Here is a 25,795-nt window from a genome sequence, read left to right as displayed (position 1 = left end):
AAATCTGGGCTTTTATTTTCCCATATGTTCTTACTTTAGCTTTCATAAGACTTCAACAGCTACAATTGCAGAAAAAGTGATTCAAAGCATGTTCAGTATAATTTTGTCCATTTAATGAGCAAACACTCAGTAGTACATATTAGGTGTCAGGTACCGTTCTAAGAACTTTATGTATAATGACACAACGCTGCCCTTCATTCATTTATTCATTCATTCAGTAAAAATAAATTGGATGTATTCTGTGAAACCACACTGTGCTAGGAATGAAAAAGGCATCGGATACAGTTTTCTCTCTCTCTCTCATGGGCTTAGTGGGAGAGACAGACAAAGAAATCAACAGCACGATGTCTGGAATAGGGGCACGCACAGCAGTTATCATTTGTCCCGAGGATGAGGAGGAAGGGCATGTAACCTGCCCTGAGTAGGTGATGTGTAAGCCGTGTCTTGAAGGGTGAGCGCAGGGCTGCAACAGGAGGAGGGGCAGTGCCCCTGGAGGAGGCTGTTCACGGGACTGAGGGGCAGCCGGCCTGTACCTGAGGGAGCGGCAAGCGCCACCCCACAAGCCCAGAGCAGAGGGTGTGGATCTGAGGCTGAGGCGGGGTCTCAGTCTGCTCAGGCTGCCATACAAAAAACCACGGACTGGGGTGGGGGGTGGGGGGGCAGGGCTGAAACAACAGACATTTATTTTCTCACAGCTCTGAGCCTGAAGTCCAAGATCAAGGTGTCAGCAGTTTAGGTACCTCCTGAGGCCTCTCTTTGGCTTATAGATGCTGCTCTCTTGCTCTGTCCTCACATGGCCATCCTTCCAGGCAAGGCTGTCTGGTGTCTCTTCCTCTACTTATAGGGACACCCATCCTATTGGATGAGGGCCCCTCCCTCATGGGACACAATTCATCTGAATGCCACGAGGAGGAAGAGGGATGGAGGGGGTGAGGCCAGTATGGCAGCTACTGAAACAGTCCGGGGGAAGAGTGATGGAAAGCTAAGTGAACAACAGCATTGGGCATGGAAAGAAAGCAGGAGGTTCTTGAGATTTGTATCAGTAGAAGAATCTGCAGATGGAGGCAGCCAGTCAGCTGGGAGGACATGGGTGGAGGGAGGAAGCCAGAGGGTGGGGTGACTCGAAAGTTCTGAACCGAAGGATGGCGACGCTTCCTGGAATTAGGAACAGGGCAGAAGGAGCACAGCCGGAGGCGGAGGAAGATGACGAGTTAACAGGACCAGTGGAAAACCACGGGGAGAGTTTAGCAGGGAGCTGGGATGTTGCTCTAAGAATCTGCAAACAGGTCTGGCCTGGAGCTAGAGATTCGGGAAACGTCAGCTAGCTTGGGGCCAAGGATTTGCAGCCAAGGATTTGAACAAGGTCACCCAGAGAAAGAGAAGGTGGCCAAGGACAGACCCCTGGGACTCAGGAAAAGGAGTGGCCTGAGAAGTGGGAGGAAGACCAGGAGATGAGAGGGAGCTGGCACTGACTAAATGTGGGCCCGCACCCTGCCAGGCGCTGTGCTAGGTGTGGTGACAGCATCTCATGTGACTCTTACAGAAGTCCCCTCCTGTAGGCGGAAAGCAAACGCTTAAAGAGCGCTTACTGCATGCCAGGCACTGTTCAGAATAATTTGTGGTAGATCATCGAGTTCTCACCCAGCCCCACCATTTACACATGAGGAAACTGCAGCACACAGGGGTGATTGCTCACAATTGCAGAGCTAGACATGGAACTGGATTCCAGGTGATAAGGCACCAAAGGCTGAGCTCAGAACCACATTGCTATTCTGCCTCCACCTGCCTTGCACTGATTTTAGGGATGAGAAAGTCAAGGACCAGACAGGTGAAGACGACATGGCTAGTAAGTGTCAGAGTCAGGTTTTAAACTGAAATCTTTGCACTTTCCACTGTCTGTGCAGCTTCTCCACAAGCTAAGGGAGGAGAGAATTGCAGGGACAAGTGTCATCTAGTGAGATTAGGACAGAAAGCATCTGTTAGATTTGGCCACACGGAGGCCACTGGGGACTCAGGAAGGTCAGTTTCAGTCATGTGATGGGGCGGAAGTCAGGTGGTAAAGTCTTGAAGAGTGAATGGCAGGCTAGAATTTAGAAGATCCTTTCAGGGAGTTCGACTATAGAGAGAAGGCGAGAGATGGGAGAGCAGCTAAAAAGAGAGGTGGGATATAAAAATGTTCAAAAAATTATTTTTTTGTTTAAGAGGGAGAAACTTGCAGGTATTTGTATGCTGACAGGAAATCCAAGGATGGGGGTTGTGGTGGTGGAGAACTGGCTTTCAGTCTGCTGTGAGTTTGGTTAATTGGAATCAGGGTCTCTGGGTCTGGCTGACTTGAACCTCCAAACCTGAGTAACCGAGCCTGTAAGCCAGTGACGTCACCAAAGCACAGTCACCCCAAATGGAGCATATAGGGATGGCGAGATCTTGATTGTCTTGCTTTAACTGCAAACATAGCCACAGACTCACCCATGTGTGATTGTTCTGCTATGAACAGTCTCTAAATTTGAATGGTAACATCACAGCAAAGCTGTTATCTTCACTTGTAATCTAAGAACTACAAATGTAAATAGCTATGAGGTACCAAAGATTTGAAACTATGAGAATTCACTGCTGGTGAGAAGACAATTTGATACAATTCTTTTGGAAAACAATGGTACATGTTTCAACGGCCTCACATGTTGTCATATCACTTATCTCAATAATTCCATTTCTGAGAGTTTGGATAAGAAAAATTAAAGTGCAAAGATGTTCATAGCAGCATTGTTTATAATAAGAAAAAACTGGAAACAATGTAAGAGATCAAGAGCAAAGAAATGTCTAGACAAACAATAGTACATCCACTTGATGGAAAATAACATAGTGGCTTAAAATAATACTTACAGGGCTTCCCTGGTGGCTCAGTGGTTTAGAATCCGCCTGCCAATGCAGGGGACATGGGTTCAAGCCCTGGTCCGGGAAGATCCCACATGCTGCGGAGCAACTACTGAGTGCCACAACTACCGTGCACCACAACTACTGAGCCTGTGCTCTAGAGCCCACGTGCCACAACTACTGAAGCCCGTGTGCCTAGAGCCCATGCTCCACAACAAGAGAAGCCCACGCACCACAACGAAGACCCAATACAGCCAAAAATAAATAAATAAAATTTAAAAAATAATAAAATAACACAAAGACAATTTTTGTATTGTCTCTATATATATAAAGAAAAAGAAACTACACATGAAAAGATCTCTATAGCTCTCCACTGATTAGCATTAGCTGGCATTACAATGAACATTATTCTTTTCTGTTCACTTTTTCATATCCTTCTCTGACATTTTGGTAGTGCATAAATTGTCCATAAAGAAGTGCAGGTGTTTTACTGAACATGCATCAAATGAAACCTCTAGATAACACATCAGGAAAGCATCTTTAAAATGTTTTTATTATGTTCCACATCATTTTTCTGTTCTAAACAATACACATTCGTTTGGAAAATGCAGAAAAATTGGAAAATCAGAGAACTATGGAAAAGCAAAGAAAAATCTCATTGAATTCTTCTATTCAGGTGATAAATGTTGATATTTTACTGCAATGGAAACAGATATTGATGGGAGGGACCACTGTGCTCATCTTAACCAAGTGCATATAACCCTGACATAAAACTCTGATGTTACACTTCACCCCCCAACAAAGTCAAATCATCCATAGACAGTGCAGGTTTCAGGGTGATCAGTAGTATTGAGCTTGGTCCATGTGGGGTTGGGTGGGACAGCCCAGTGGACCTGCCCTCATGGACCTTATAATTGAGAAAGCAACTTTTGGAGCTGCTATTGTTGTTGTTGGGGGTTTAGTCCACCAGTAGATCAGAGAGAGGCTATAAGCAAAAGATAACTAGGCTTCAGCAACAAGTCTGGACATGGCGCCAGAAGACCAACTGCGCTCATCCCTGCATTTTTCTGTTACTTGAGGAAAGGGCCACCCTCTATTCATTCACCTTGGGATCTCCAGCAACCACTGGCTCTGGAACACAGCAGGCGCTCAACAAACATTTGTGAAAGTCAACTAAAGGCTTGGGTTCAAATTCCTATCCCCTCACCTATTAGCTAGGTGTTTCCATCCACTTCTTTGGCTTTGATCTCTGTCTTTGAGCTAATGGCTTTCAAATTTCAATCATTAATCTTATCTTCTCTCCAAAACTCCAGACCCAGCTCACTAGCCGCCTCCTGCGCTTGTCCAGCTGGGTGGTCCATACGTAGCTCAAAATCAGTACGTCTCCACCTGTATTCATCATATTCTCTCCCAAATCGGCTCCTTCTGCCACGACCCCTGACTTCATTAATGGCATCACCCTGGAGGTACCCAAGCGAGAGACTAAATGTCTCTCTACTCCTTTGCCTCGCTCTTTCCTCTTCCATTGATTAGCTCATGAAATCATGCTGACTCTAGTTCAAAAACGTCCCCAATTCATCCTGTCATCTCCACTCCCACAGCTGCTGTGTCAGACCTTCATTAAATCTTACCTGGATCATTGCATCAATCTCCTCCTTGGTCTCTGGCTCCAGTCTTCCTGTTTCAAAACCTCTTCTACGTGGCCATAACCGAAGGTATCTATCTAAATTCAGGCATAATTATACCACTTCCTTCCTTCAAAGCACTCAAAGGCTCCCCAGTGCCCTAAGAATCCAAATTCTTAGACAACTCAAAGGGCCTGTCACAATCTGGCTCCAGCTTCCCTTTCCGGTCTCATCTCTTACAAAACTCACCCTCTCACGCTAAATAGGCATTGCCTGCTTTGGCCACACAATTTTCCACTCTTCCCCAAATAGACCATAGTTTCTCTCTTTGCATAGGTTGGTCCAGGATCTTCTCTCCTAGCTTCTTATTGATGGTGCGCCTGCCCTGTATTCAGAGTCCAGCCCATTTGTTACCCCCTCTGAGAACCCTTACTGGGACCTGCCAGGTAGAACCAACCACTCGCTTGACCTTGTTCTCATAGTACTTAGTCCATACATCTAGTATAGCTCTCATCTTGATCGAGTCCTTTGTTTTTTGTTGCTTTGGGTTTTTTGGTACGTCAGTGTTTGGGGTGAGAATGAACACCTGAGTAGGGTGTGACAGGTCTACTCCCGGTGCCACCTCCCTCCCTGTGAACAGCCCAGCCTCTGGGTCTTACCTACAGCCTCAGCCCCCTCTACATAAACCCTCAGTGCAGTGATCCCCAGGCTTCATTCTGTGAAGGAATTCCCTTCAGTGCTTGTTTCACAGGCAGAGTCCCCCTTCCTCCTGCAAAAGACTGATTATCAAGGCATGCTGGGCAAATTAGATTTGCTCAGAGAGACTCAGTCATGGGGACGGATCCTGGGGCAAAGGGACCCATGTCTGGAGAAAGGAGTGAATGGAGCTCATTTATATTCTAAGATTTGATGAGAGGTGACAGAAAGACTCTTCATTCCACATGATTCAACCTATGCAGGGTCCAGCTGGGGATACACAAAGACAAGTTAAAGATATTCTCTAAGTTCTACTCAACCTTTCGGATCTGGCTTCGAGTCAGTCCTAAACTACAGTACTTGAGGAAGCCTCCCCAGCTTCTCAGCACTGGGCTGGATTCTCCTCCCATAAATCCAGGTTTATCCTCAGCAGAGATTTTCATTCAGTGCATCAGAATCGCTGGAAGGCTTATCCACCTCTCTATTGGATGGTAAGTTAGGCAAGGGCAGGGCTTGTGTTTATTCATTCTACTCTTCTCAGAATTTAGCTTACTGTCTGTCTCCTAGTAGAAGTTTTGTAAATAGTTGTTCAATTAAATTGAATGGGAAAAGTCCTCCGTTCATACCTCAGGAGACCGGGCACAGTCTGTCTGTGCACAGAATGAGCCACAGCTTGCTCTCAAATATCTACCAGCTGAACACCTGAACATGTTCCAGGACTCGAGGGGCTCAACCTCTGCGGAGGCAGGGGACGGGGAGGACCGCTGGGTCCCTTCTGTCCCCACCGCTGGGCACACTGCGCCTGTGGCCCACCACACAGGAGAAGCAAGCAGAGCAAAGTGGTGAAATCCACGGGGGATTCACGAAGCCATTATGGAAAAGTGACTCAATGATCCGTGGGATTTCTACAAGGAAGGGAATCTGAAACCGAGAGGGGCCCTGGGGGCTCCCAGGCACGGAGGCCTTTTCCCTCCCATTTCTTGTAGGCAAGACTCCAGCCTCCATGACCTTCCGGGATTTCCAAAGGGCAGATTGAAACAGTTGCTAATCAAGGGAGAAGCAGCCGAGAAACCCCCTGAGGCGAGATTAAAGGGACCCGAGAAGCTCATCAAGATGAGGAGACGACTACCTGAGAGGAGTTTAAGGGCTTGCAGACCCTGCTCACACCCCAATCCTCTCAGCAGCCCCACCCTTGAACCATTGTTATAAAACCCCTCATCAAGTTGGGACACAGAGGGCAGGAGCCTGCCGTGGCCCCCTTTGCCTGGCAGAGTAGTAAAGCTGTCCTTTTCTACTTCACCCACAACTCTATCTCCGAGATTCCGCTGGGCACCGGTGTACAGAGGCTGAGATTTTGGCAGCAAATTCAGGGGAAGGAATGGTGCCGGGAAAGGCTGAGGGGGGTAAACGCAGGAAATGATCTGGAAGGGAAAAAGCAGAAACTGAGACTCGGAGACCCTGGTTGGCAACTGACTCCAGTTTGGGGGCGGGGCGTGGGAGCCGAGATCTGAGGTCCAGCACTGCCCGGACGAGCCGGGCCCAGGTGGGGAGCGGGGAGAGGGACGCCCGTCTCGCTCCGACCAGCGCGCGGAGGTGTGGTGCCTTGGGGGAGGGTGGGAGCTGCACGCCCTCCCTCCCACCGCGGGCCAGACCCGGCACCCCCGGCGGACTCTGCCCCACCCGCCCCAGCCTCTCCCCACTCCCTCTCCCGGCCGTGTCCCCCACCGGCAGCGTGTCCCCCCCCGGCCGTGTCCCCCACCGGCAGCGTGTCCCCCCCCAAGGCAGTGTCCAGGCAGGGGCGGGCCCAGCCCCAGGCGTGGAGCAGCGCCCCCCAGGGGGATGAGTAACCCTTGGCTGCGAGCGGGCGCAGCCAGGCGGGAGCGTGCCAAGTCCTGAGATGCCGGAACGCGCCCGGAGCGTCTGGGGTCGTGCCCGAGGGCCGGGAGGGGCGCGGGGCGGATAAAAGGGCCGCGCGGCGCCGGGGCCGCTTTCTCCGCGCGGTGCCTGCAGAGCTTCGCTCCTCGCCGGCGGGCAGGCGGCCGGGCAGCACCTGAGCGGCGACCCGGGCGCGGGGCCGACCGAGTCGGGGCGCCTGGCCCCTCTCGGGCACCATCGACGGCAGGAGCGCGGGCCGGGCCATGGCGGGGTTGGAGAGCGCGCCGGCGGCCAGGCCGAGCCTGACCTCCATCTCGTCGGGGGAGCTGCGCAGCCTGTGGACGTGCGACTGCGAGCTGGCCCTGCTGCCCCTGGCCCAGCTGCTGCGCCTGCAGCCCGGCGCCTTCCAGCTGCGCGGCGACCAGCTGGTGGTCCCCGGCCCTGCGGAGCCCGCGGCCACGCGCGGGGGCTTCAACGTCTTCAGCGACGGCCACGTGCGCCTCGATGGACAGAGCTACCGCCTCAGCAGCTACATCAGGAGGTGGGTGGGCCCGCCGCCCGGTCCCCGCCGAGGCCTTCGCCCTGCTGTCCATCCCAGCCCTCTGGCCTCACTTCCTGAGATCCAGCCTGGATCCCCTCCTTCATCACACTTTCAGATTTTTCTCATTGCTAACGTCGCTCGGAGGTGCAAAGCTCCCCCCACTCCCCCCCACCCCCCGCCCCGCCCCGCCCCCGGCCCTGGCTTTTTCTGCCCTTGGCACTGACATTCTGCAGCTGTCCAAGCTGCCCCGGGAGGCACCAGGGCAGGCGCCTGAGGGAGAGCAGGGTGGGGAGAGCGTGAACTGGCCGGTGATTCTTCCTTCTGGCTCCTTAACTGGATCAAATGAGCTCAAACTGGGGGCACGCCCTTTGGGGATGTTTGCTAAGCAGAGACTCACACCCTGGCTTTAGACTGGGGGAAGGGAAGGGGAGAGGGTTTTCTCTTCTGTGCCCTCGGAGCTTTATCCAGTGAGGAGACCCGGGGAGAAGCATGCAGAAGTTTAAAGTTTCCCATCTTTGGCCTCAGTGAGTTTTCAAAAAATAAATCAATAAACGGTGGCTGAGAAGGGACCAAAGACCGGTGAAGTCCAACCCAGGGCCATGTGGGCTGTCGAGTGGGCAGTTCAGTTCTGGGAAAATGGGAGGGATGAGCGTGGCTTCCAGGATCTGGGGACAGAGCTTGGGCCAAACCGAATTTGATGGAGGGTCTCAGGATGCTTAACCGTGGTGGCCAAAGTGCCTGAAGCACTTCCTAGCAGACTCGAAGCCAGCAGGGATGTAGTCTATGGGAAGGAGGCTTTGATGGGGTAAAGGAGGAGGGAGCTTCACGCTGCGTTCTGCGCCTCTTGCTACCAGAGGTCACCCTGTGCCTCCAGAGGTCACGGGGGGGGGCGGGGGGTGGTGGTGCTTATATTTGTGTTGCAGAGCTGAGTGCTGGGAAGCGGGCAGTGCAGTCTCGAGATTGGTTCAGAGGTGGGGAAGCTGGCCAGCTACTAAGATAGAAAGCCTTTGCTCCGGGGAAAGACAAGGGCCGGGGTCACCCTGTGGGTGGGATGGAGCCAAGAGGGGGAAGCAAACAAAAGGAGATGTTTAAAATACCTTCTTCAAAGCTGCTGGGGAAAACCTTGCTTTTCCACACAAAGATAGTGAGGGCTTTGAGGGCCTGAAAAACCATTCCCCAGCAAGAATTTCTCCCTTTCTTAGTGAATTGAAAATTCCAAGCCATAAGCAGGGGACGGTGGGAAGAACTGAGTTAGAAATAAGATTCGCATAGATTTTTAAAGAAGATAACCGTTGTATTAACAGAGTATGAAAAATAAAAATGTCTAGAATTAATTGAAGCTATGGGTTAGGCTTTGACAGAGTCAGCTCTCCCAGTCTCAGCAAACAGTGCTGCAAAGCTTAAAATGGTTTTGAAGTCTGGTTGTTCAACTCTTGCTTTGAACACTTCCTCCCCGAAGGAAAATTAAACAGCAGTGTTCCCCTGGCAGTTTAGAGTCCAGAATAAACAATGATCAGGTGACACAGACCAGGGTGCAAACAGGAATCAGCAAATACAAGGTTCTCGTTGTCTAAGCAATCGTGTGAGGGCTTTTGTACCCTGGGAGTACCAAGGCGCCCCTGAGAATAATTGGGGAGATGGAAGGAACAACCTGTCTTCCTCTCAGGGAACATACTGTGCAAGCGGAGCAGCCTCTTATACCTGGTGTACAGTCCTGAAGGACGACTGGGAGGGAACCTGGTCTGAATGGAGAGAACCTTCTAGAAAGAGGGGGAAGACGGCTGTGGACAGCAGTGAGAGGTTTTGCTCTCATGGATCAAGAGTGGGGTGCATAGTCGGATACAGATGTCTGAAGCGGTTGCTCCTCAAATTGACACAGATTTACCCAGTTGTCTTTGGTCTGGAGATAGCATACAGCTTCCTCTCTCAAAATAGCGCTCAAAAACAGTACTTCATTTCTTTCTTTCTCTCTTCCATCCTTCCTTCCTCTCTCTCTCTCCCTCCCTCCCTTCCTTCCTTCAATAAGCTCTAGCCAGTTTAGCTGAAGAAGAATTTTACATGGTTTCCTTTTTACCAGTCAGTTCTGGCACACTTCTAAAGATCCCAGAATCACGTGGCTCAGTGACAGCCCCTTGCATACTCTGTAGTATTTCTTTCAGGCTCTGCCCAATTCAATGTCATTGCCCATGTGGTCCTGGACACCAGTTTTGGCCGACGTGGCATACTTCCTCGAGGTCAGGCAGTTATTGGCGAGGACGGCCAGTTTTGCTTTGCCTTCCTAGTCTATCATCTTCAGAGTCACCTTGTACCCCACCATGTACTTTCCACTTTTTATAACACCTTTGGGCCTAGAGTTGATGGACTCCAGTGGCTTTTTTGTCTTCTTTGTGGCCCATATTCCTGCCTTAGGTGTAGGATGGTCCCCAACCAAGAGCAGCCGCCGAGATGGCTGGAGAGGAAGAAACACAGAGTGATGATTCTTAATCATTTCGGACCATCAAGCTTTTGAGAATCGTAGGTGGACCTTCTCCCCAGAAAGGTTGAGATACACCTAATGTTGCTGACCATGTAGGTAGTTTCTGAGATGCTTGGATCCAGGTTAAGAATCCTTTCTCTTTACTTAGTTTTTTTGGGGTTTTTTTTTAAATCATTCAACAAATATTTTGGTGTGGGATAAGCCCACAGCATAAGCAGGATTTCTTTTCGTGGCCTCAGAAGTGTGTGCTGTGACTTTCACAAGGTCCTTTCCCAGAGAACCCCAAGGGGCTAAGAGCTACTGACCCTGACATTCATATGATTCACTTGCTCAGAGAGTAAGAGGAGATTTCAGTGGTTCTACTTACTCCGGTTTGTTTTGTAATACTGGAACATTTTCCTAAATATGTACCTGCTAAATAAGCCTCAGGAAAACTAGGGTGGTGGGAAGGTTTAGTGAGGGCACCCAGTCCTGAGAGCCTGCTTTAAAATTCTTTGTCCTCCTGTCGGGGATTTATGGCAAGATCTTTATTGCTATTTTTTTCTTTCAAGCTCAGGATTCCCACCCATGTTACAAACGAAACTTGCTCAGGGTTCCAGGTGCAAATTACCATTAACTACCACAAACACACACACACACACACACACACACACACCCTTACCTTTTTTCCTAGAATGCAGCCTTGTAGTGGGATGTAATGGCAAACATTTGACAAAGAGGAGCTCTGATTCCCTGTTTTCAGTGGTCCTCCAGCATGAAAGAGGCTGCGTGGAAAAAAGAAAATAAATTTTTTTTAAAAAAGAAGCTGCTTGGGTAATAAAAATAAGAACAACAATAATAATGGTGGCCACTAATGCTTACTTGAGTACCAGCAATGGGTGCAAAGTATTTCACAGCTATTATCTCACAAAAGCTGACAAAGTCAGCACCATTGTCTGTTTCCCTTTTCTACAGATGAGGAAATTAGGACTCAGAGAGATTAAATAATTTCCCTGGGTGAGCTGCTGGTGGGCTGCGGGCCCAGGGCCTCTCCACAGCGTTATCTAACAATACAGCCCACCCTGTCAGCAAACTGCCTCGAACCTGGAATAATTCTGGCTTCCTATAGGCCGCAAGCGGCTTTCTTATAGATTTCCGGAACCTCAAATTAATAACTGGAATGACGTCAGCCAGTACGCATCTTATATAATCAGCCTGAAAGAGAAAGTAGGTCCAGTGGTTTGAAGGAAGCCACTAAAAGCAGTGCTGTTACCTGCTTCTGCCCAGGTCCGACCAGCTGGTAGCTGGGTGACAGTCACACCTACCTCGAGATCAGCTGCCTGGGGCAGGGGGCACAGGGGAGGAGAGTCAGGGTTGGATCATACTGAAGAGTTTCACTGCGGGGAGGTGCTTGGGCTCTGTCTGTGGCCCAGGCCACCTCTCAGGAACATCCCCGTGTGCAGCCTGGCAACCCTTGCTGTTGCCCTCAGCAAGCTCCCGACCTGTCCTCTGCTTTGGTCCCCATGTCTGAGTCTTGGATTTGATGACCTGCCCAGGACAGCAGCCCCTAAACAGGACTCATAGTGATACTGATGAAGTCATAATCTCTCACGTGTCGAGCTACGATTTTTACGGGATTCAGTTCGGAGTAAGTGTGGACAAGCATGAGCGCCGGGGCCAGGCTGCCTTGGTTCGAATCCTAGTTCTGCTGCTTACTAGCTGAGTGACTTGGGAAAGTGACTTAATCTCGGTGACTCAGTCTTCTCAGCTGTAAAATGGGAACAATAATGCCAACAACCTTATAGGGTTGTTGTTCAGCATTAAAATGTATGAAGTTCTCAAAACAGTCATTGGTACCTATTAATCATGGGACAAATGTCAGCTGATGTACCTACCAAGCAACCCCAACGCCAAGTGCTTCACACACACTGTTTAGTCTTTCAGCCACCTCACGGGGTACCTCTTATCAGCCAGATTTTACAGGTGAGGAAATGCATCTCAGCAAGGTTAAGAAACCTGCTGAAGTCACAGAGACAGGAATCAAACGCAAATCGGGTGATTCAGGAAAAAAGGGCACTAGCCTTTGCTGCCTTCTTCCTCGGGAGACTTGCTTTGCCCTTCCAGCTACACCCCGGTCCTTGCAAATGCCTGCCTGTGGGCCTGGAACTCCGCAAGGCTTAGCTAACCCAAGACTCCCCCCGGGGTCCCCATCTCCCTCCTGCCTCTGCCCTCCCATTGGCAGTCTGTTTGGCCCAACGGAACAATCCCTCCTCTGTTCCTGTCCCAGCTCAGTAAGTGGTTCTAGCTCCAAGCCCCTTGGCTTTGCTCCTTCTTATTTACATTACTAGGACATAGCCCTGTGGTTGTCTAGCGCAGAGAACTGTGCATTCCTCTGGCGTGTGTGTGTTTGAATGATTAACTCATTTGTAAGCCTCTGAAAAACGGGGACCATGGCTTAGACCAGTGCTTCTCAAATTTTAAATAAGCTTGCAGGTCTCCTGAGGATCTTGTGAAAATACAGATTTTCGATCAAATACATCCGGAGAGGGACACAGGATTCTGCAGGTTTGCAAGCTCCCCTGTGATGCCAGTACTGTTGGTCCAATGATCAGACTTTAAGCAACAAGGCCTTAGATGTGTATCATTTCCTATTGAAATGATACATTTTCTTAGCTGTCTCCCCAGTAGACTACATGCTTCTGGAAAGTGGGACTGTTTCCTTCTTCATTTTGTGTCCCCAGTGCCCAGCACATAGTAGGCACTCAGTAAATGTTTCTTGCACGAAGGAATGAATGAATGAACGAACACGTGTATCGTTGATTAGAGTTAGAGACATTAGAGTGATAAATCTGAAATTTTTGCTTATTTAACTAGAGTTGGGGCAGAAGAAGGAGGTGAGGGAGTGAACAGAAGGAATTTTTTAAGTGTGTAGGGAAGGCTTTGCTTAAAACTAACAAGTTAACACTGGAAAGAATGTCCCTGTAAGCTTTTGCTTAGTCACAGCAAAGGATTGTGGAAGCTGTTAGCAATTTCTGGCCCTTTTACACAAGGACTATTCCAATGTATTTCTCTTTTTATCTGCTCCTTCCTCCATACTTTAAAAAATGAACACACACACACACACACACACACACACACAGATAGGAGCCGTGTGTTTGAATTCCTATTTGTCTTGGAGCATTCAATTATCAGGGGCCAGGGAAATTTGGAGCAGCTTTTCACATCATGCTAAAGATGATGTAAAATTTGAGGAAAACTCTGGAGAAGGGTTGGCATCTTAGAGGGTGGGTGATCTTTCAGCTACTCCTGATTTGCTAGAAGCAAAAATTCAGTGTTCTATCTTGGTCCCATCTTTCAGGTGTTGCCTTCGTTAAGCTGCTCCCTCTAGCCTTCCAAACTGAAAAGATGAGGAAAGAAATTGGAGCAAGGAAAGAGAAACCCTTACTCACTTATTTTTCAGATATTCATATAGTCCTCCTTTGCTGGTAACTCAAATGAACACAGCCCTGGTTGTGTGTCAGAAGCTTACAGAACTTCACCCTAAGGCCAGCGGAGTTGGCCAGAATTAAAGACACTAAAAATGTTTGTTGAGCATCTACTATGGGCCCAAGTACGTATGTCTATGTTACTGGCACTGCATCACATCATCAAATGGAAGGCAATACTGTTATATCCCTTTTACAGATGAGGGAATGGGTTCAGATGGGTTAAGTAACTCACTGAAGGTCATAATGAGTTGTGGCTCTGGGACTGAGTTCACACAGCCAGTCAATTAGAACGTGAATTAAATCTTCTTATTTCGAATCACTATGCTTTCCATCACATTGTTCTGCCTTTCAATCTTTGGATTAAAGCCAGGCGTAGAAAGTTCCAGCCTAGCAGCATTTTGGGGCCAGGATAAAAGCAATGAAGAAATGAGGGTTTAAAGGAACTATCTTAAACTGTTTGCTTCTCATCCCTAATGATAACTTCAGCGAATAGAATAAATATCCAGGACACAGAAGCAATATTTGCATGAGTAATTCATAAATATGCATGATTGAAGATGAGATAACTAGTCCCTAAGGTCGGCTCGTCAGGCTCATCTTAAAACAAAACTGGTGGTTGAATGTCAGATACTTAAAGACCTGTGAGATTTAGCAACTAGGTCCTCAATCTTTGTATTTTAGTGACTTACATATCCAAATTTCATTCCAGTGAATTCCAAAGGGATGCTCACATGTATTTATTCCACTGCAGTTTTGAGGTGTTTAAACCAGGTCCTTGGCAGCTGAACAGATGGATGGCGGAGAGGTGGGGCGCACAGGGGGCCCCTGTACTGCCGCCCTGCTACACCATCCCCACTTCCTGGGCCCTGAGCTCCTCAGATGTGCAAGGCACGTGTCAGCACACCATCCGGTGCTTAGTGAATGCTGCTGAATGAATGAATGAATGAATGAGAGTGAATGAACCCAGCAAATCGCGGTTCCCTTTCTCCTTCCTTCTCCTTCGCTTCCTTTCTCCAGTACCTTTCGGCAGTTGGTCAGTTGGGACAAAGAAGAACAGGAAAATTCTCCCTCTGCTGATGTGGGACACAGTGCCGCTCTTGCCAGGTGCCCCTTTACCCCATCCTCACTGCGCACTGTTCTGCCCAGAGGAGGATGGGGGTAGGGGAGGCACGGAGGGAGAACCATAGGAAATCCCTGGTCTGCGGCTGCATTATCATACCCAGTCCATTCCTCTGCTAACCCCCTTCTCCATTCCCACCCTCCTCTCCCCTCGTGCCCACACCCCTGAACAGCGACACCTGCACGCGCTCTCCTTCCCTGGGTGCACCAGCCTGTGTCCCCCTCCCCACCACAGGGCCAGCCCCCTGACCACCCCCGTGCCCAGGGTTGGGAGATGGACGCTACATTAAAAGCCGGGTGAAATAGAAGGCAGGAAGCATTTTAGATGCTCCATCGGGGGTCAGGTTTTAAAAGCTCTCAAAATCAGATCTGACAATCCAAGAAAAATGGATAATGACACAGATTTCTAAGAAACCAAGCTGGAGGCAGACAGTGGAAGCTGTGTTTTCCTGACTCGGGGGGTGGATATTCTCCCACTGCGCTTGACCCAGGCCTGGGTCCCCGTCTCGTGCTCCGGGCCCTCTAAGTGGACTGTGGGAAGAGGACCATGGGGAGGGAGGCTGAGGGGACTTTGCGGCCAGAGCTCTCCGCCTCAGGCGCTCCTCAGGGCTGTGATTTTCATGTCAGGCTCTGGAAGGACAAGAAGCCAGAAAGAAACGGGGGGAGCCGTCTCTGCCGGGGACTAGATGTCAGAAGCCAACATGCGGCCCTTTAGCAAAAGCAGTGCATTCAGTCCGTGCAGACCTTGCAGTAGTGCCTGCCAGTGGGGAAGCGCTGTGTCTTGAAGAGGGACCGAGGTATCCGCATCCCCCAGCATGCTGGGTGCCACTCAGCCTGCCCGGGTCCACGCCGCTTCTGAGCTTGGGTTTGATTAGAAAATTAGCCCTCTTCTTGAAGGAAGCCAATTTGCACTTGCATCTGTCTTTTTTAAAATCAACAATGCAGGTAGAGACACAGAAAGGCTGCTTGGAAAATGTGCAGAGTAGGGAGAGAAAGCTGACCTATTGGAGGACAGAGTCAAAAAGCAAAAAGATCTTCCTGGGCTGGAATAATGAACTGAAACCAAGGAGGCTAAATGTAATAGGGCCCTGGGCAGAAATCCAACATTAGTTTTGTTTTTTGTTTTTTTTAAATTGCACAAGCTCACGATCAGGGAGATGTGAATTAGTTCATATGAATATTGGTTGATTGTCTAATCAATGGAGCGATCTGGGTTTATCCTGGGATTAGAGAAGGAAAGGAAAATTTCAGACCCACCAGTTAGGATGACTACACTGGAGAAGACCCAGAAAATTCCACTTATTGAGGGTAATTCATTCTCAACCCAGAGAGACATAGGGCTCCGGTAGCTTCAAATGAACGCTTACAGCCCAAAGATAGATGGTACGAGTCATCATCTGGTACAGGCTGCCCTTGAGAGCCAGGTGTTGGTGCCAGGCGCCCCCAGGACCAGGGCCACCTTTAGTTTGCATGCTGATCTGTCAGCTGATCAGGGGAGGGGATTTATTTATTTGGTACAAGATATGGTTGCCTCCCGAAGGACACTTTAGGGGACTTCCCTCAGAGGGTCTGAGGATGTAGTAAGCACCTGTCCAGTATGTCCCCTTCCTGACCTCGATGGGAAGGTACATCGCACTTGTAATCATCTCTTCTTTTTTCATAGATATGTGGAACTGACCAACTACTGCGATTATAAAGACTACCGGGAAACTATATTGAGCAAACCAATGCTATTCTTTATTAATGTACAGACCAAAAAGGACTCCTCGAAAGGTAGGTATGTAAATGTTTGGGTTTGGTTCTGCCTTGCTGGGCTGTGGACTGTAGCCTGCTGATGAGGTAGAAGTTGGGCGTGGAGAAAGCAGGGCGGATGTCAGCTTGTGCAAGGCTGGAAGCCTGGTGTGTGAGGCCATCAGCACAGCACAAGCCTGCAGAGCAAACCTCTAAGTGATCCTACGACAGAAGCCATCTGTCTCTTGAGTCTTCTTTCATACTTCCTGTCCAAGCAGGAAGTGATCTCTGAGCCTGCAGGGGTTGCAAAAATGACCAGAGTGATGAAGATGATGATATATAATATTGCCTACCACGTATCAAGCACTTCTGTGAGGCATGTGCTAATGTCAGTAATTGGCCAACAGCCCAGTAGGGCATATCATCCAAAGGAGAACATTTTTGAGCATGAAAGCAGGAACTGTAATAAGTATGCTGGGATAAAGGTATAAACTAGAACTGACTCAGGCATAACTAGGATGCCTGGCCATCCTGCCTATGCGGTACTTATCCCATCCCCATTTTCTAGATGAGAAAACTAAGATAAAGAAAATAAACGCTTATGTGGATGCTTTTATGTTTCATGCTCTGGCCTTTGAATTTCAATTTTAGAGATATCTCTTTATTGTTTCTTCCAGGAAATCAGACTGATAACAACTATATTAACTCAAGTTCCAATATGAAAATATCTCAATTTTCCCTTCTTCCTCCCGCTCAGAGTGATACATGGGGAAAGTCATGGGCATAAGTTCTGTAATAGCGGTAGAATTTCTTACACTTACTTCTAAATAATGTTCTTAAAATGAGACCAAGAGAGTAAGAATTGATCTACAGGTTCCAAATAGACTTCCTCAAACATGCCCTTCCTTATTCAGATTCGTGGACCTGATTCTCTGCTCGTCTCATTCAGAGTCATTCAGATTCCCTTCTCACTTCATAATTCAAAGTCACAATGTCCTTCTTGGCAGGAGGGGCCGGGAACAGATCACACTGTAACAAGCAATGCTCATTAGAGCATCTGAGCCCCTGGTGTTATTTGGCTTGCTGGTGACCAGAAAGCCGAGAATTCTCTAAGAATGTAATGCACAGATGTATCCAGTATACCTCCCGCATTGATCTCTCAGGAGGATTCTTAAGAAAGAATAAGAGACCTCTCCATTTTAACATTTTAATGAACATACAGGGAGTGGTATAAGGAAATATTTGTGGTGGCCTCGAAAAGATTCACAGTTATATAATGCTTGTGGAAGGAGGTAGAGAAACCCAGTCCTCATTGGCTGTGAGGAAAGCCATGAAATGAAGAGATTCTGTGACACAAAGCTTAAGATGGTTAAGTTTAAATTATGAAAATTGTGATTAGGGCAACATGTCCAGCCCTGCTGCTATCCTAAACTTGTACTTTTGTGCAAATTTAGAAGAAGCCATCATTAACTCAAGACAATTTACTAATCCTTCCCAGAAGTTTGTCATAATAAATGTACAAGTAGACAATGTGGAAGCAATTGGCATCCTCTAGGATTGTGCAGTGCACAACCTGCCCAACCTTCACAACGGTGGATGGAGGGTGGCGGCCTTAAGTATCTAATGAGCCCAAAGGTCTTGGTTTAGTTTATGTGAAAGTTAATTCAAGGTATCAAATAGCTGGCTTGCTTTACTTGCTTATTTATATCTTTTCTCAAAGAGGAGATAAGGTAGTTTCTATCTAAAGTGCCCCAAAAAATAATTTGGGAGAAAGGAAAACAGGGGAAGGAAAAATAAGATGGATAAGGTTAGTGCAAAGGTTAGTTCAAAATGTATTCCCCAAGGACGTAACACTTGCTATTGGTGGATCACAGGTTTGATGCTCAAAGCCAGTGTAGAATGTTCAGTTCCCCAAATCACATGATGGCTGGTCCATGGCCTTTAAACAAAGTGTGGCATTCTATGTTATGGGTCTCCCTAGAAAAAGTGCTTGAGTAATGAAGGGCATGGAGCTTGATTCCGGGGGCTGGAAAAGTTAGGAGGTTGTTGGTTCGCAGTATTTAAAATTTCCTAGGGAGTAAACGACCACCCCTTTGCTTAGATTAGATAGAACTGGACAGAATTGGATTTAAACCAAACCAAACCGATCAAATAAACAACAAAAAACAACTGCCAGGACATAGACGTGGCATTATTTAAACAATGGGAGGGACATTTCCGCTGGGCTTGTGCTGGGCTGGGGCGTGGAGGAGAAGCAATCTCAGATTGCCTTGGTCCTTAGAACTCTAGACTAGCCCTTTGCAGACTGAAAGCCAGGTCTCTGGGGGAGGACAGGGAACGATGAGGGAAGGGGAAGGCAGGGGGCAGCGTCCTCCCCTGGACTGATTTTCTGCTTTGCAAGTGAGGAAATGTGGGTGAGAGCCAAGTTGCTGTTTATCCAGTAAGGCGGTGACACGAAAACCAGCCATCTCCAGTTTTCACTTTGGCTCCTGTGCTGCCTGCACACAGAGGAGACTCAGTGCTTATCTGTGATAATTATGGACTGGAACTTTCGATTTCTGAGGCAAGAGTGACAAAGTGCAGCCTGGGGGGAGCTGATTTTCTAACCTGCTTTGACAATATCCTGGAGCTTCCTCACACCTGCAAATTTCTCGGAAACATTTCTAGAAACCTGGTTAGGCTTTGCAGTGAGGGAGCAGCGAGGGAGGTTATAAATTAATGAAATCTCCAAATATGGTGGGAATCACTGCTTTGTCAGATACTAAGAAGTACACATGCACCCTTGTTTTTTGACTTCTACTTTCTAATTTCTAGAAAGAACGTATGCGTTTCTTGTGAACACCAGGCACCCCAAGATAAGAAGACAGATAGAGCAGGGGATGGACATGGCCATTTCCTCAGTGATTGGAGAAAGCTACTGGCTTCAGGTGAGGCTGGCTTGTGTGAATCCAGGGCTACCAACACACAGAAGAGGGTCTGGGCGTTTCAGGCCAGGACTGAGTCCCTAGAGCTTAACTCTAACTTAACTGAAAGCAGACACAGACCTTTTCTATTGCTTCATTATCACTACCAATAAAATGAACTTAGTTTCTAGCAACTTCTTAGAAATAGGGTAAGAATAAATATAAATTTGACCAAGCAGTTCAAGGTCTTTACACGGAATTTGATGCAAATGCAAAGATTTGTTTTAAAAAAATAAAGGCAACTGACTTGAGGGCAGACACCAAAACCAACAGGAACTACGAACCTGCAGCCTGTGAAAAGGAGACCCCAAACATAGTAAGTTAAGCAAAATGAGAAGACAGAGAAACACACAGCAGATGAAGGAGCAAGGAAGGAGCAACACACCAGACCAAACAAATGAAGAGGAAATAGGCAGTCTACCTGAAAAAGAATTCAGAGTAATGATAGTAAAGATGATCCAAGATCTTGGAAATAGAATGGAGGAAATACAAGAAACGTTTAACAAGGATCTAGAAGAACTAAACAGCAAACAAACAATGATGAACAGCACAATAAATGAAATTTAAAATTCTCTAGAAAGAATCAGTAGCAGAATAACTGAGGCAGAAGAACGGATAAGTGACCTGGAAGATAAATAGTGGAAATAACTACTGCAGAGCAGAATAAAGAAAAAAGAATGAAAAGAATTGAGGACAGTCTCAGAGACCTCTGGGACAACATTAAATGCACCAACATTCGAATTATAGGGGTCCCAGAAGAAGAAGAGAAAAAGAAAGGGACTGAGAAAATATTTGAAGAGATTATAGTTGAAAATTTCCCTAATATGGGAAAGGAAATAGTCAAGTCCAGGAAGTGCAGAGAGTCCCATACAGGATAAATCCAAGGAGAAACACTCCAAGACACATATAAATCAAACTATCAAAAATAAAATACAAAGAAAAAATATTAAAAGCAGCAAGGGAAAAACAACAAATAACATACAAGGGAATCCCCATAAGGTTAATAGTTGAAAGTCAGAAAGAGAAAACAAATACAGTATGCTAACACATATATATGGAATCTAAAAAAAAAAAAAAGGTTCTGAAGAACATAGGAGCAGGACAGGAATAAAGACGCAGACGTAGAGAATGGACTTGAGGACACGGGGAGGGGGAAGGGTAAGCTGGGACGAAGTGAGAGAGTGGCATGGACATATATACACTACCAAATGTAAAATGGATAGCTAGTGGGAAGCAGCCGCATAGCACAGGGAGATCAGCTCGGTGCTTTGTGACCCCTTAGAAGGGTGGGATAGGGAGGATGGGAGGGAGACACAAGACGGAGGAGCTATGGGGATGTATGTATATGTATAGCTGATTCACTTTGTTATAAAGCAGAAACTAACACACCATTGTAAAGCAATTATACTCCAATAAAGATGTCAAATAAATAAAGATAAAGGCAACTGTTTAAAAATATGTCAGAAAATGTATACATATAGCTGACTCAGTTCGTTGTGCAGCAGAAACTAACACAACATTGTAAATCAACTATACCCCAATTAAAAAAAATCTATACCTTTCTTGTTTGGAAAAAAAATATGTCAGAAAGAAAGAGAAATAAGAGTTGTGATATTTTGGACATTTGGACATTTGTTAATTCTATAATATAATTCTATGATATAAGTCTGTAATACAACATTATCGTTATATCCATGAAATTAATTAAATGCTTCTCTCTCTTTCAGTTTGATTTTCAAGAGGCAGTAAAGAACTTTTTCCCTCCAGGAAACAAGCTGGTTAATGGAGAAGATTTGAGCTTTGCGTATGAATTCAAAGCTGATGCGTTATTTGATTTCTTCTATTGGTTTGGGCTCAGCAATTCCACTGTAAAAGTGAATGGAAAAGTTCTGAATTTGTCAAGTACAAGTCCAGAAAAGAAGGAGACCATTAAATTATTTCTGGAAAAAATGAGTGAACCTTTAATCCGAAGGAGCAGTTTCTCTGACCGAAAATTCAGTGTAACTTCCAGAGGTATGTTAAAAATTCTCAAGTACCCGAGGAACGTAGTTAAATTAAAGGGTAGAATAATATCATGGGGGAGGAGAATCAATTAATGGAAAAGGTAAGGCGTCTTGGTAAAGGGGAAATATAATATCACATATTTCAGAAACTAGGAAGTGAGAAACATTTACTACCAAAAAGAAATATAGTAAACTAACACAACATTGTAATCAATTACACTTCAATAAAAATTAAAAAAAAAAAAAAAAAAAGAAAAGAAATATAGTGACTTTTCCTTTTAGGCTCCTTAAAGTTTTCTGACATAGCAGTTTTACAGTGCAGCATACCCAGAAAATAATTTTAAAATATATTATTAACGTAAATACGTGTAAATACTCATTGAAATATTATTAACAAGAATTTAACTATAGAAGAATGATGCTTTCCTGATGTGCATATTCAGGGCAACACAATGTTAAGGAAAAGTGTTGGCTGAGGGGGGAAGACACATGGTGGAGATATCCATCTTTATAAATATTTGGAAGGGTTCTCCAGAGTTTCTAAGACCACAAAAGAGTATCTCTTGAGACTGCCTCACTTCACAGACCGCAGGTCACATCTGGTGCGTTCTAGATTTTATATCCAGGGCCTCCTCCCCAGGACTTGGGGAGAGTTTTCAGTTTGATGTGGCTAAGGCAGTGATATCAGTCAAGTCTCATCTGCATCTGTCTTCTGCTTAGCCTGCTCTCTGTCCCAGGCTAGTCTGTGCTGGAAGGCAACTTCCTTGAACCAGGACTTTTGCTGCTCATTGCAAACAAACAAACAAAGAAAAACAAGCAAACGACAACAACAAAACACCAGTCTCTACGAACCTGTCATTTTCAAAAAGTTAAAAAAAAAATACAGAGGCTTCGTTAGTTGCATTTAATGACAGTTGCTTTCTTCCAATGTTTCTAGCAAAAATGCTTACTCCTAGCTATTTCTTATCCTGGAAAGTAGCTTCCCTCTGTCTCTCTCTGTCTCTGTCTCTCCCTCCTTCCCTCCCTCCCTCCTGCCTTTCCCCCTCCTCCTCCTCCTTCTCTCTCCCTCTTTGTTGCTTTGCTTTCTCTGTCTGGGTGCTTCTTACAAAGATGCCTTTGTGCTCTGCTCCGTTGCTGCCATGGTTGGGGGAGGGGAAGTTATATGCTCATCCTTTTGGGGGAGGATTACCTTGCCTGGTTGTGGCCATCCCAGATGCCAGCTCCTTCCTGGGACACCCTCCAGCCCACCCACTGGCCACAGCGGCCTGAGCAGGGTTTTTCTGTTTCACCGTCGCTCACCTGCTGTCCTTTAGGCTGCCCCAGTGTTCACTGGCATCCTGGGGAGACTGAGGGGCATGTGAAGTTGGGCGGTGCTTCCTTGCAAGTTTACCCTGAGCCGGCCCTGGGCCCACTTCTACTTCAGAGCAGTGGGGAAGGATTCTTCAGGGCCCACCTGAGTCGTCATTATGCACCGCAGATGACCCAACCACCACGCACCAGCCACTCGGCAGGCAGCTGCACCGGCTCAGCCCTGGTGATCACTTAGCCCGGCTTCATCTCCTTCTCAAAAACAGACCTGTGTCCTAGGCATCTTTTCCCCACCTGTGGGCCTTTTGTCTTCAAGTGAGAAAGGGTACCTGTAACTCCAGCCCACGGAGAAGCAAGTGACAATGCACATCCTCCTGGTGAACAGAAAGCAACACGTTTCTGTCAACTTTTTGAGATTTTCTGAGGAAGCCAGGATTCTCTATTCATTATTGAAATGGTTACTTTGGATGCTGCATGGGCTTTAGGTACTGTTGGATTTTGGTTTTGGTTTTCCAGAGACGGTAATAATGCAAGCCCTGTTTACTTTTCTCAGGTTCACTAGATGAAGTTTTTAACTGCAATCTGTCACCCAGATCATCTCTGACGGAGCCTCTTTTGGCAGAATTACCATTTCCATGCGTTCTGGAATCTGAAGAGACACCCAACCCATTTATCTGATTGGATTGGACATTTTGCGGCTCCTCCTATACCCCAGGCCTGTGCCAGAACCGAAGGCTGAGGGGATCCAAGAGAGATGGGAGGTGGGTACCTCTGCCCTGCGCTCCTACAGAGACCCCTCCTTTCCATTTTTGTGGGTGGTGCCTTGGCAGGGCTGATGCAGCTGTCTTCAGGATGCGAGGGCTTTGGCCCCATGGCCTGGGCGGTTCCTCTCCTTTTCACACTTCTCCAAGTCTTCTCAGAGTCCTGCCACCCTGAATATTTTGCTTATACCATGGCGTCCTGGGAGCTCCCTGGGCAGCCTTTGTGGGAACCATCTGACCTGGGTTTTGCCCTGTGATGCTTCGTAAATCTGGGTTTAGCCCTCTGCTTGTCTGAACCCAAACCCAGCAAGCTTGGGGTTAGCAGCGCTGTTCTCTTGCAAACCTTGCTGAGCAAAAAGCCCAGGACATCTTTCATCGGAAGGCAAGTATGTTTTTCATCCTGCCCATAGGATGAAACCTTAGGAGAAACATTCACGGTGAGGCTCGTGGGAGGATTGGCCAGGTTGATAAGGCGGTAACCCTGCCACCCGCTGCCTGAAATTTGAACTCCCTTGACCTCCCTCTTAACAAAGTGGCCCGTGTAGAAAGAGGCCAGGTGATGTGATACCAAACATGACAGGAGAAGGATAATGTATGCGGCATTGTCCTCTCTATTAAAAGCACATTATGTCAGTTGGGTATTTCATAAGCTTTTAGCAATCCTAACACTAAAAGCAAAATAGAAGAAAGCTACACCATTACCATAATACATTGTTACACCAATACATTTTTCATCTCATAGCTACAGTGGAGTTCTTCAAAAAGAAAAAAAAAATCATCCTATTTACATCCTAAAAACCTGCATGAATGAGTTGCTACACAGGCTTATAATGAGAAAGATTTCTGGGTCCTGAGTATAATTTTTCTGTCCTTTTAAAAAATATTCTTGTATTATACATTATGATAGCACTACTGACTGTCCTTTCATTTATATTTGAAATAGTATGTACTATATTTGTGCAATTAAATTTTTCTTTAACATTCAGCATTGAATTGAGTAAATTTGTGACCAAGTATGTGTGATCTTTCCGTCACGCTCTGCAGGTGGTATGTTGGCCTTGTAACTTACTTACAGTAAGAATTGTGGTTATACAGCTACTTTATCAAGAAGAGCCTTCTTTGAAGAATAGGTCTATGAAGTATTTGGAGAAAAAAAATTGATACTGATGTTTCAGAGAAGGGGAATGTTCCTTAATAACAGAAGATGATAAACATTTGTTATTCAAACTCGGTGCAAAATGAAGAGTATTAACAAAAAAATAAGTTATACACCAGAACAAACAAACCTTAGGTGAATATCAAATAGTATATGCTTCCCAAAGGAAATAGAAGCTCTATTCACGAAAATTGACAAAGTCCATTTTTTGAAAATAGTTGAATTCAGGAAAACCATTGGTAATCGCTCCAGGAATGGACTAAAGATCTGGAAGTTTTCTTTTTTAAAAAATTTATTATTTTATTTATTTATTATTTTTGGCTGTGTTGGGTCTTTGTTGCTGCCCTTGGGCTTTCTCTAGTTGCAGCAAGCGGGGTCTACTGTTCGTTGCTATGCGCGGGCTTCTCATTGAAGTGGCTTCTCTTGTTGCGGAGCACGGGCTCTAGGCATGTGGGCTTCAGTAGTTGTGGCTCATGGGCTCTAGAGCGCAGGCTCAGTAGTTGTGGCGCAAGGGCTTAGTTGCTCCGCAGCATGTGAGATCTTCCTGGACCAGGGCTGAAACCCGTGTCCCCTGCATTGGCAGGCGGATTCTTAACCACTGCACCACCAGGGAAGCCCCTGGAAGGTTTCTTTTATCCTTAAAAATTGTTTTCAGTCAACTCAGAGCCAAATGCATTTACTCAATTTGATACTCACTTACCAAAGTTTTATGACTGCCTCTAAGGAAATATACACTGTGCTAATGTATATTTCATTAGCAAATGTCACAAAGAATTGATACTGGGAAATCTATAAAATGGGTGAAAAGTCTATTGGGACAGATCTTCCTGGGTAAAAGAGACCTCAATCTGGATGTATATTTGCCCTAATTCAGACATCTTCAACAGTTTAAGATCAGTAGAAATGTATAGGACAAGAATGGCCTAAGCAATCATTCATTCCATTCATTCATTCATTTATCACATATGATTGAGTGCCTACTGTATGCAGTGCACTGGAGCTGGTATATAAAGTTGCCTAAAACATGGCCCTTGCTCTCAAGGAACATCCAGTCTTGTAAAAGACAGGTATACAGCTAGTAAGAACAATAAAATCAATGCTACGGGAGAGATTCAAAAAGGAAAGCATCTAAAACGCTTATGATCCAGTTTGGGAGATAAAATTAATAACGTGTAACTGTAAAATTTAGTTTTAAAAGAAACA

The 25,795-nt window shown here is 46.5% G+C and overlaps 1 protein-coding gene and 1 pseudogene across 1 annotated transcript; one reads left to right on the top strand and one right to left on the bottom strand.

Annotated features, from left to right (window-relative positions):
- Positions 1-7,076: 7,076 nt before the first annotated feature.
- Positions 7,077-24,421, top strand: MEDAG (mesenteric estrogen dependent adipogenesis). Its single transcript, XM_057533229.1, has 5 exons — positions 7,077-7,608; positions 16,334-16,443; positions 19,216-19,328; positions 21,092-21,377; positions 23,229-24,421. Exons 1-5 carry the CDS (start codon positions 7,331-7,333, stop codon positions 23,351-23,353), a joined length of 912 nt encoding a protein of 303 aa, XP_057389212.1. The 5' UTR covers positions 7,077-7,330; the 3' UTR covers positions 23,354-24,421.
- LOC103007884 (60S ribosomal protein L30-like) lies at positions 9,663-11,729 on the bottom strand (annotated as a pseudogene).
- Positions 24,422-25,795: the final 1,374 nt, after the last annotated feature.

Source organism: Balaenoptera acutorostrata, chromosome 18 (genome assembly GCF_949987535.1).
Source record: "Balaenoptera acutorostrata chromosome 18, mBalAcu1.1, whole genome shotgun sequence".
Taxonomy (NCBI): Eukaryota; Metazoa; Chordata; class Mammalia; order Artiodactyla; family Balaenopteridae; genus Balaenoptera; species Balaenoptera acutorostrata.
This window is presented reverse-complemented; position numbering and strand designations above follow the sequence as displayed.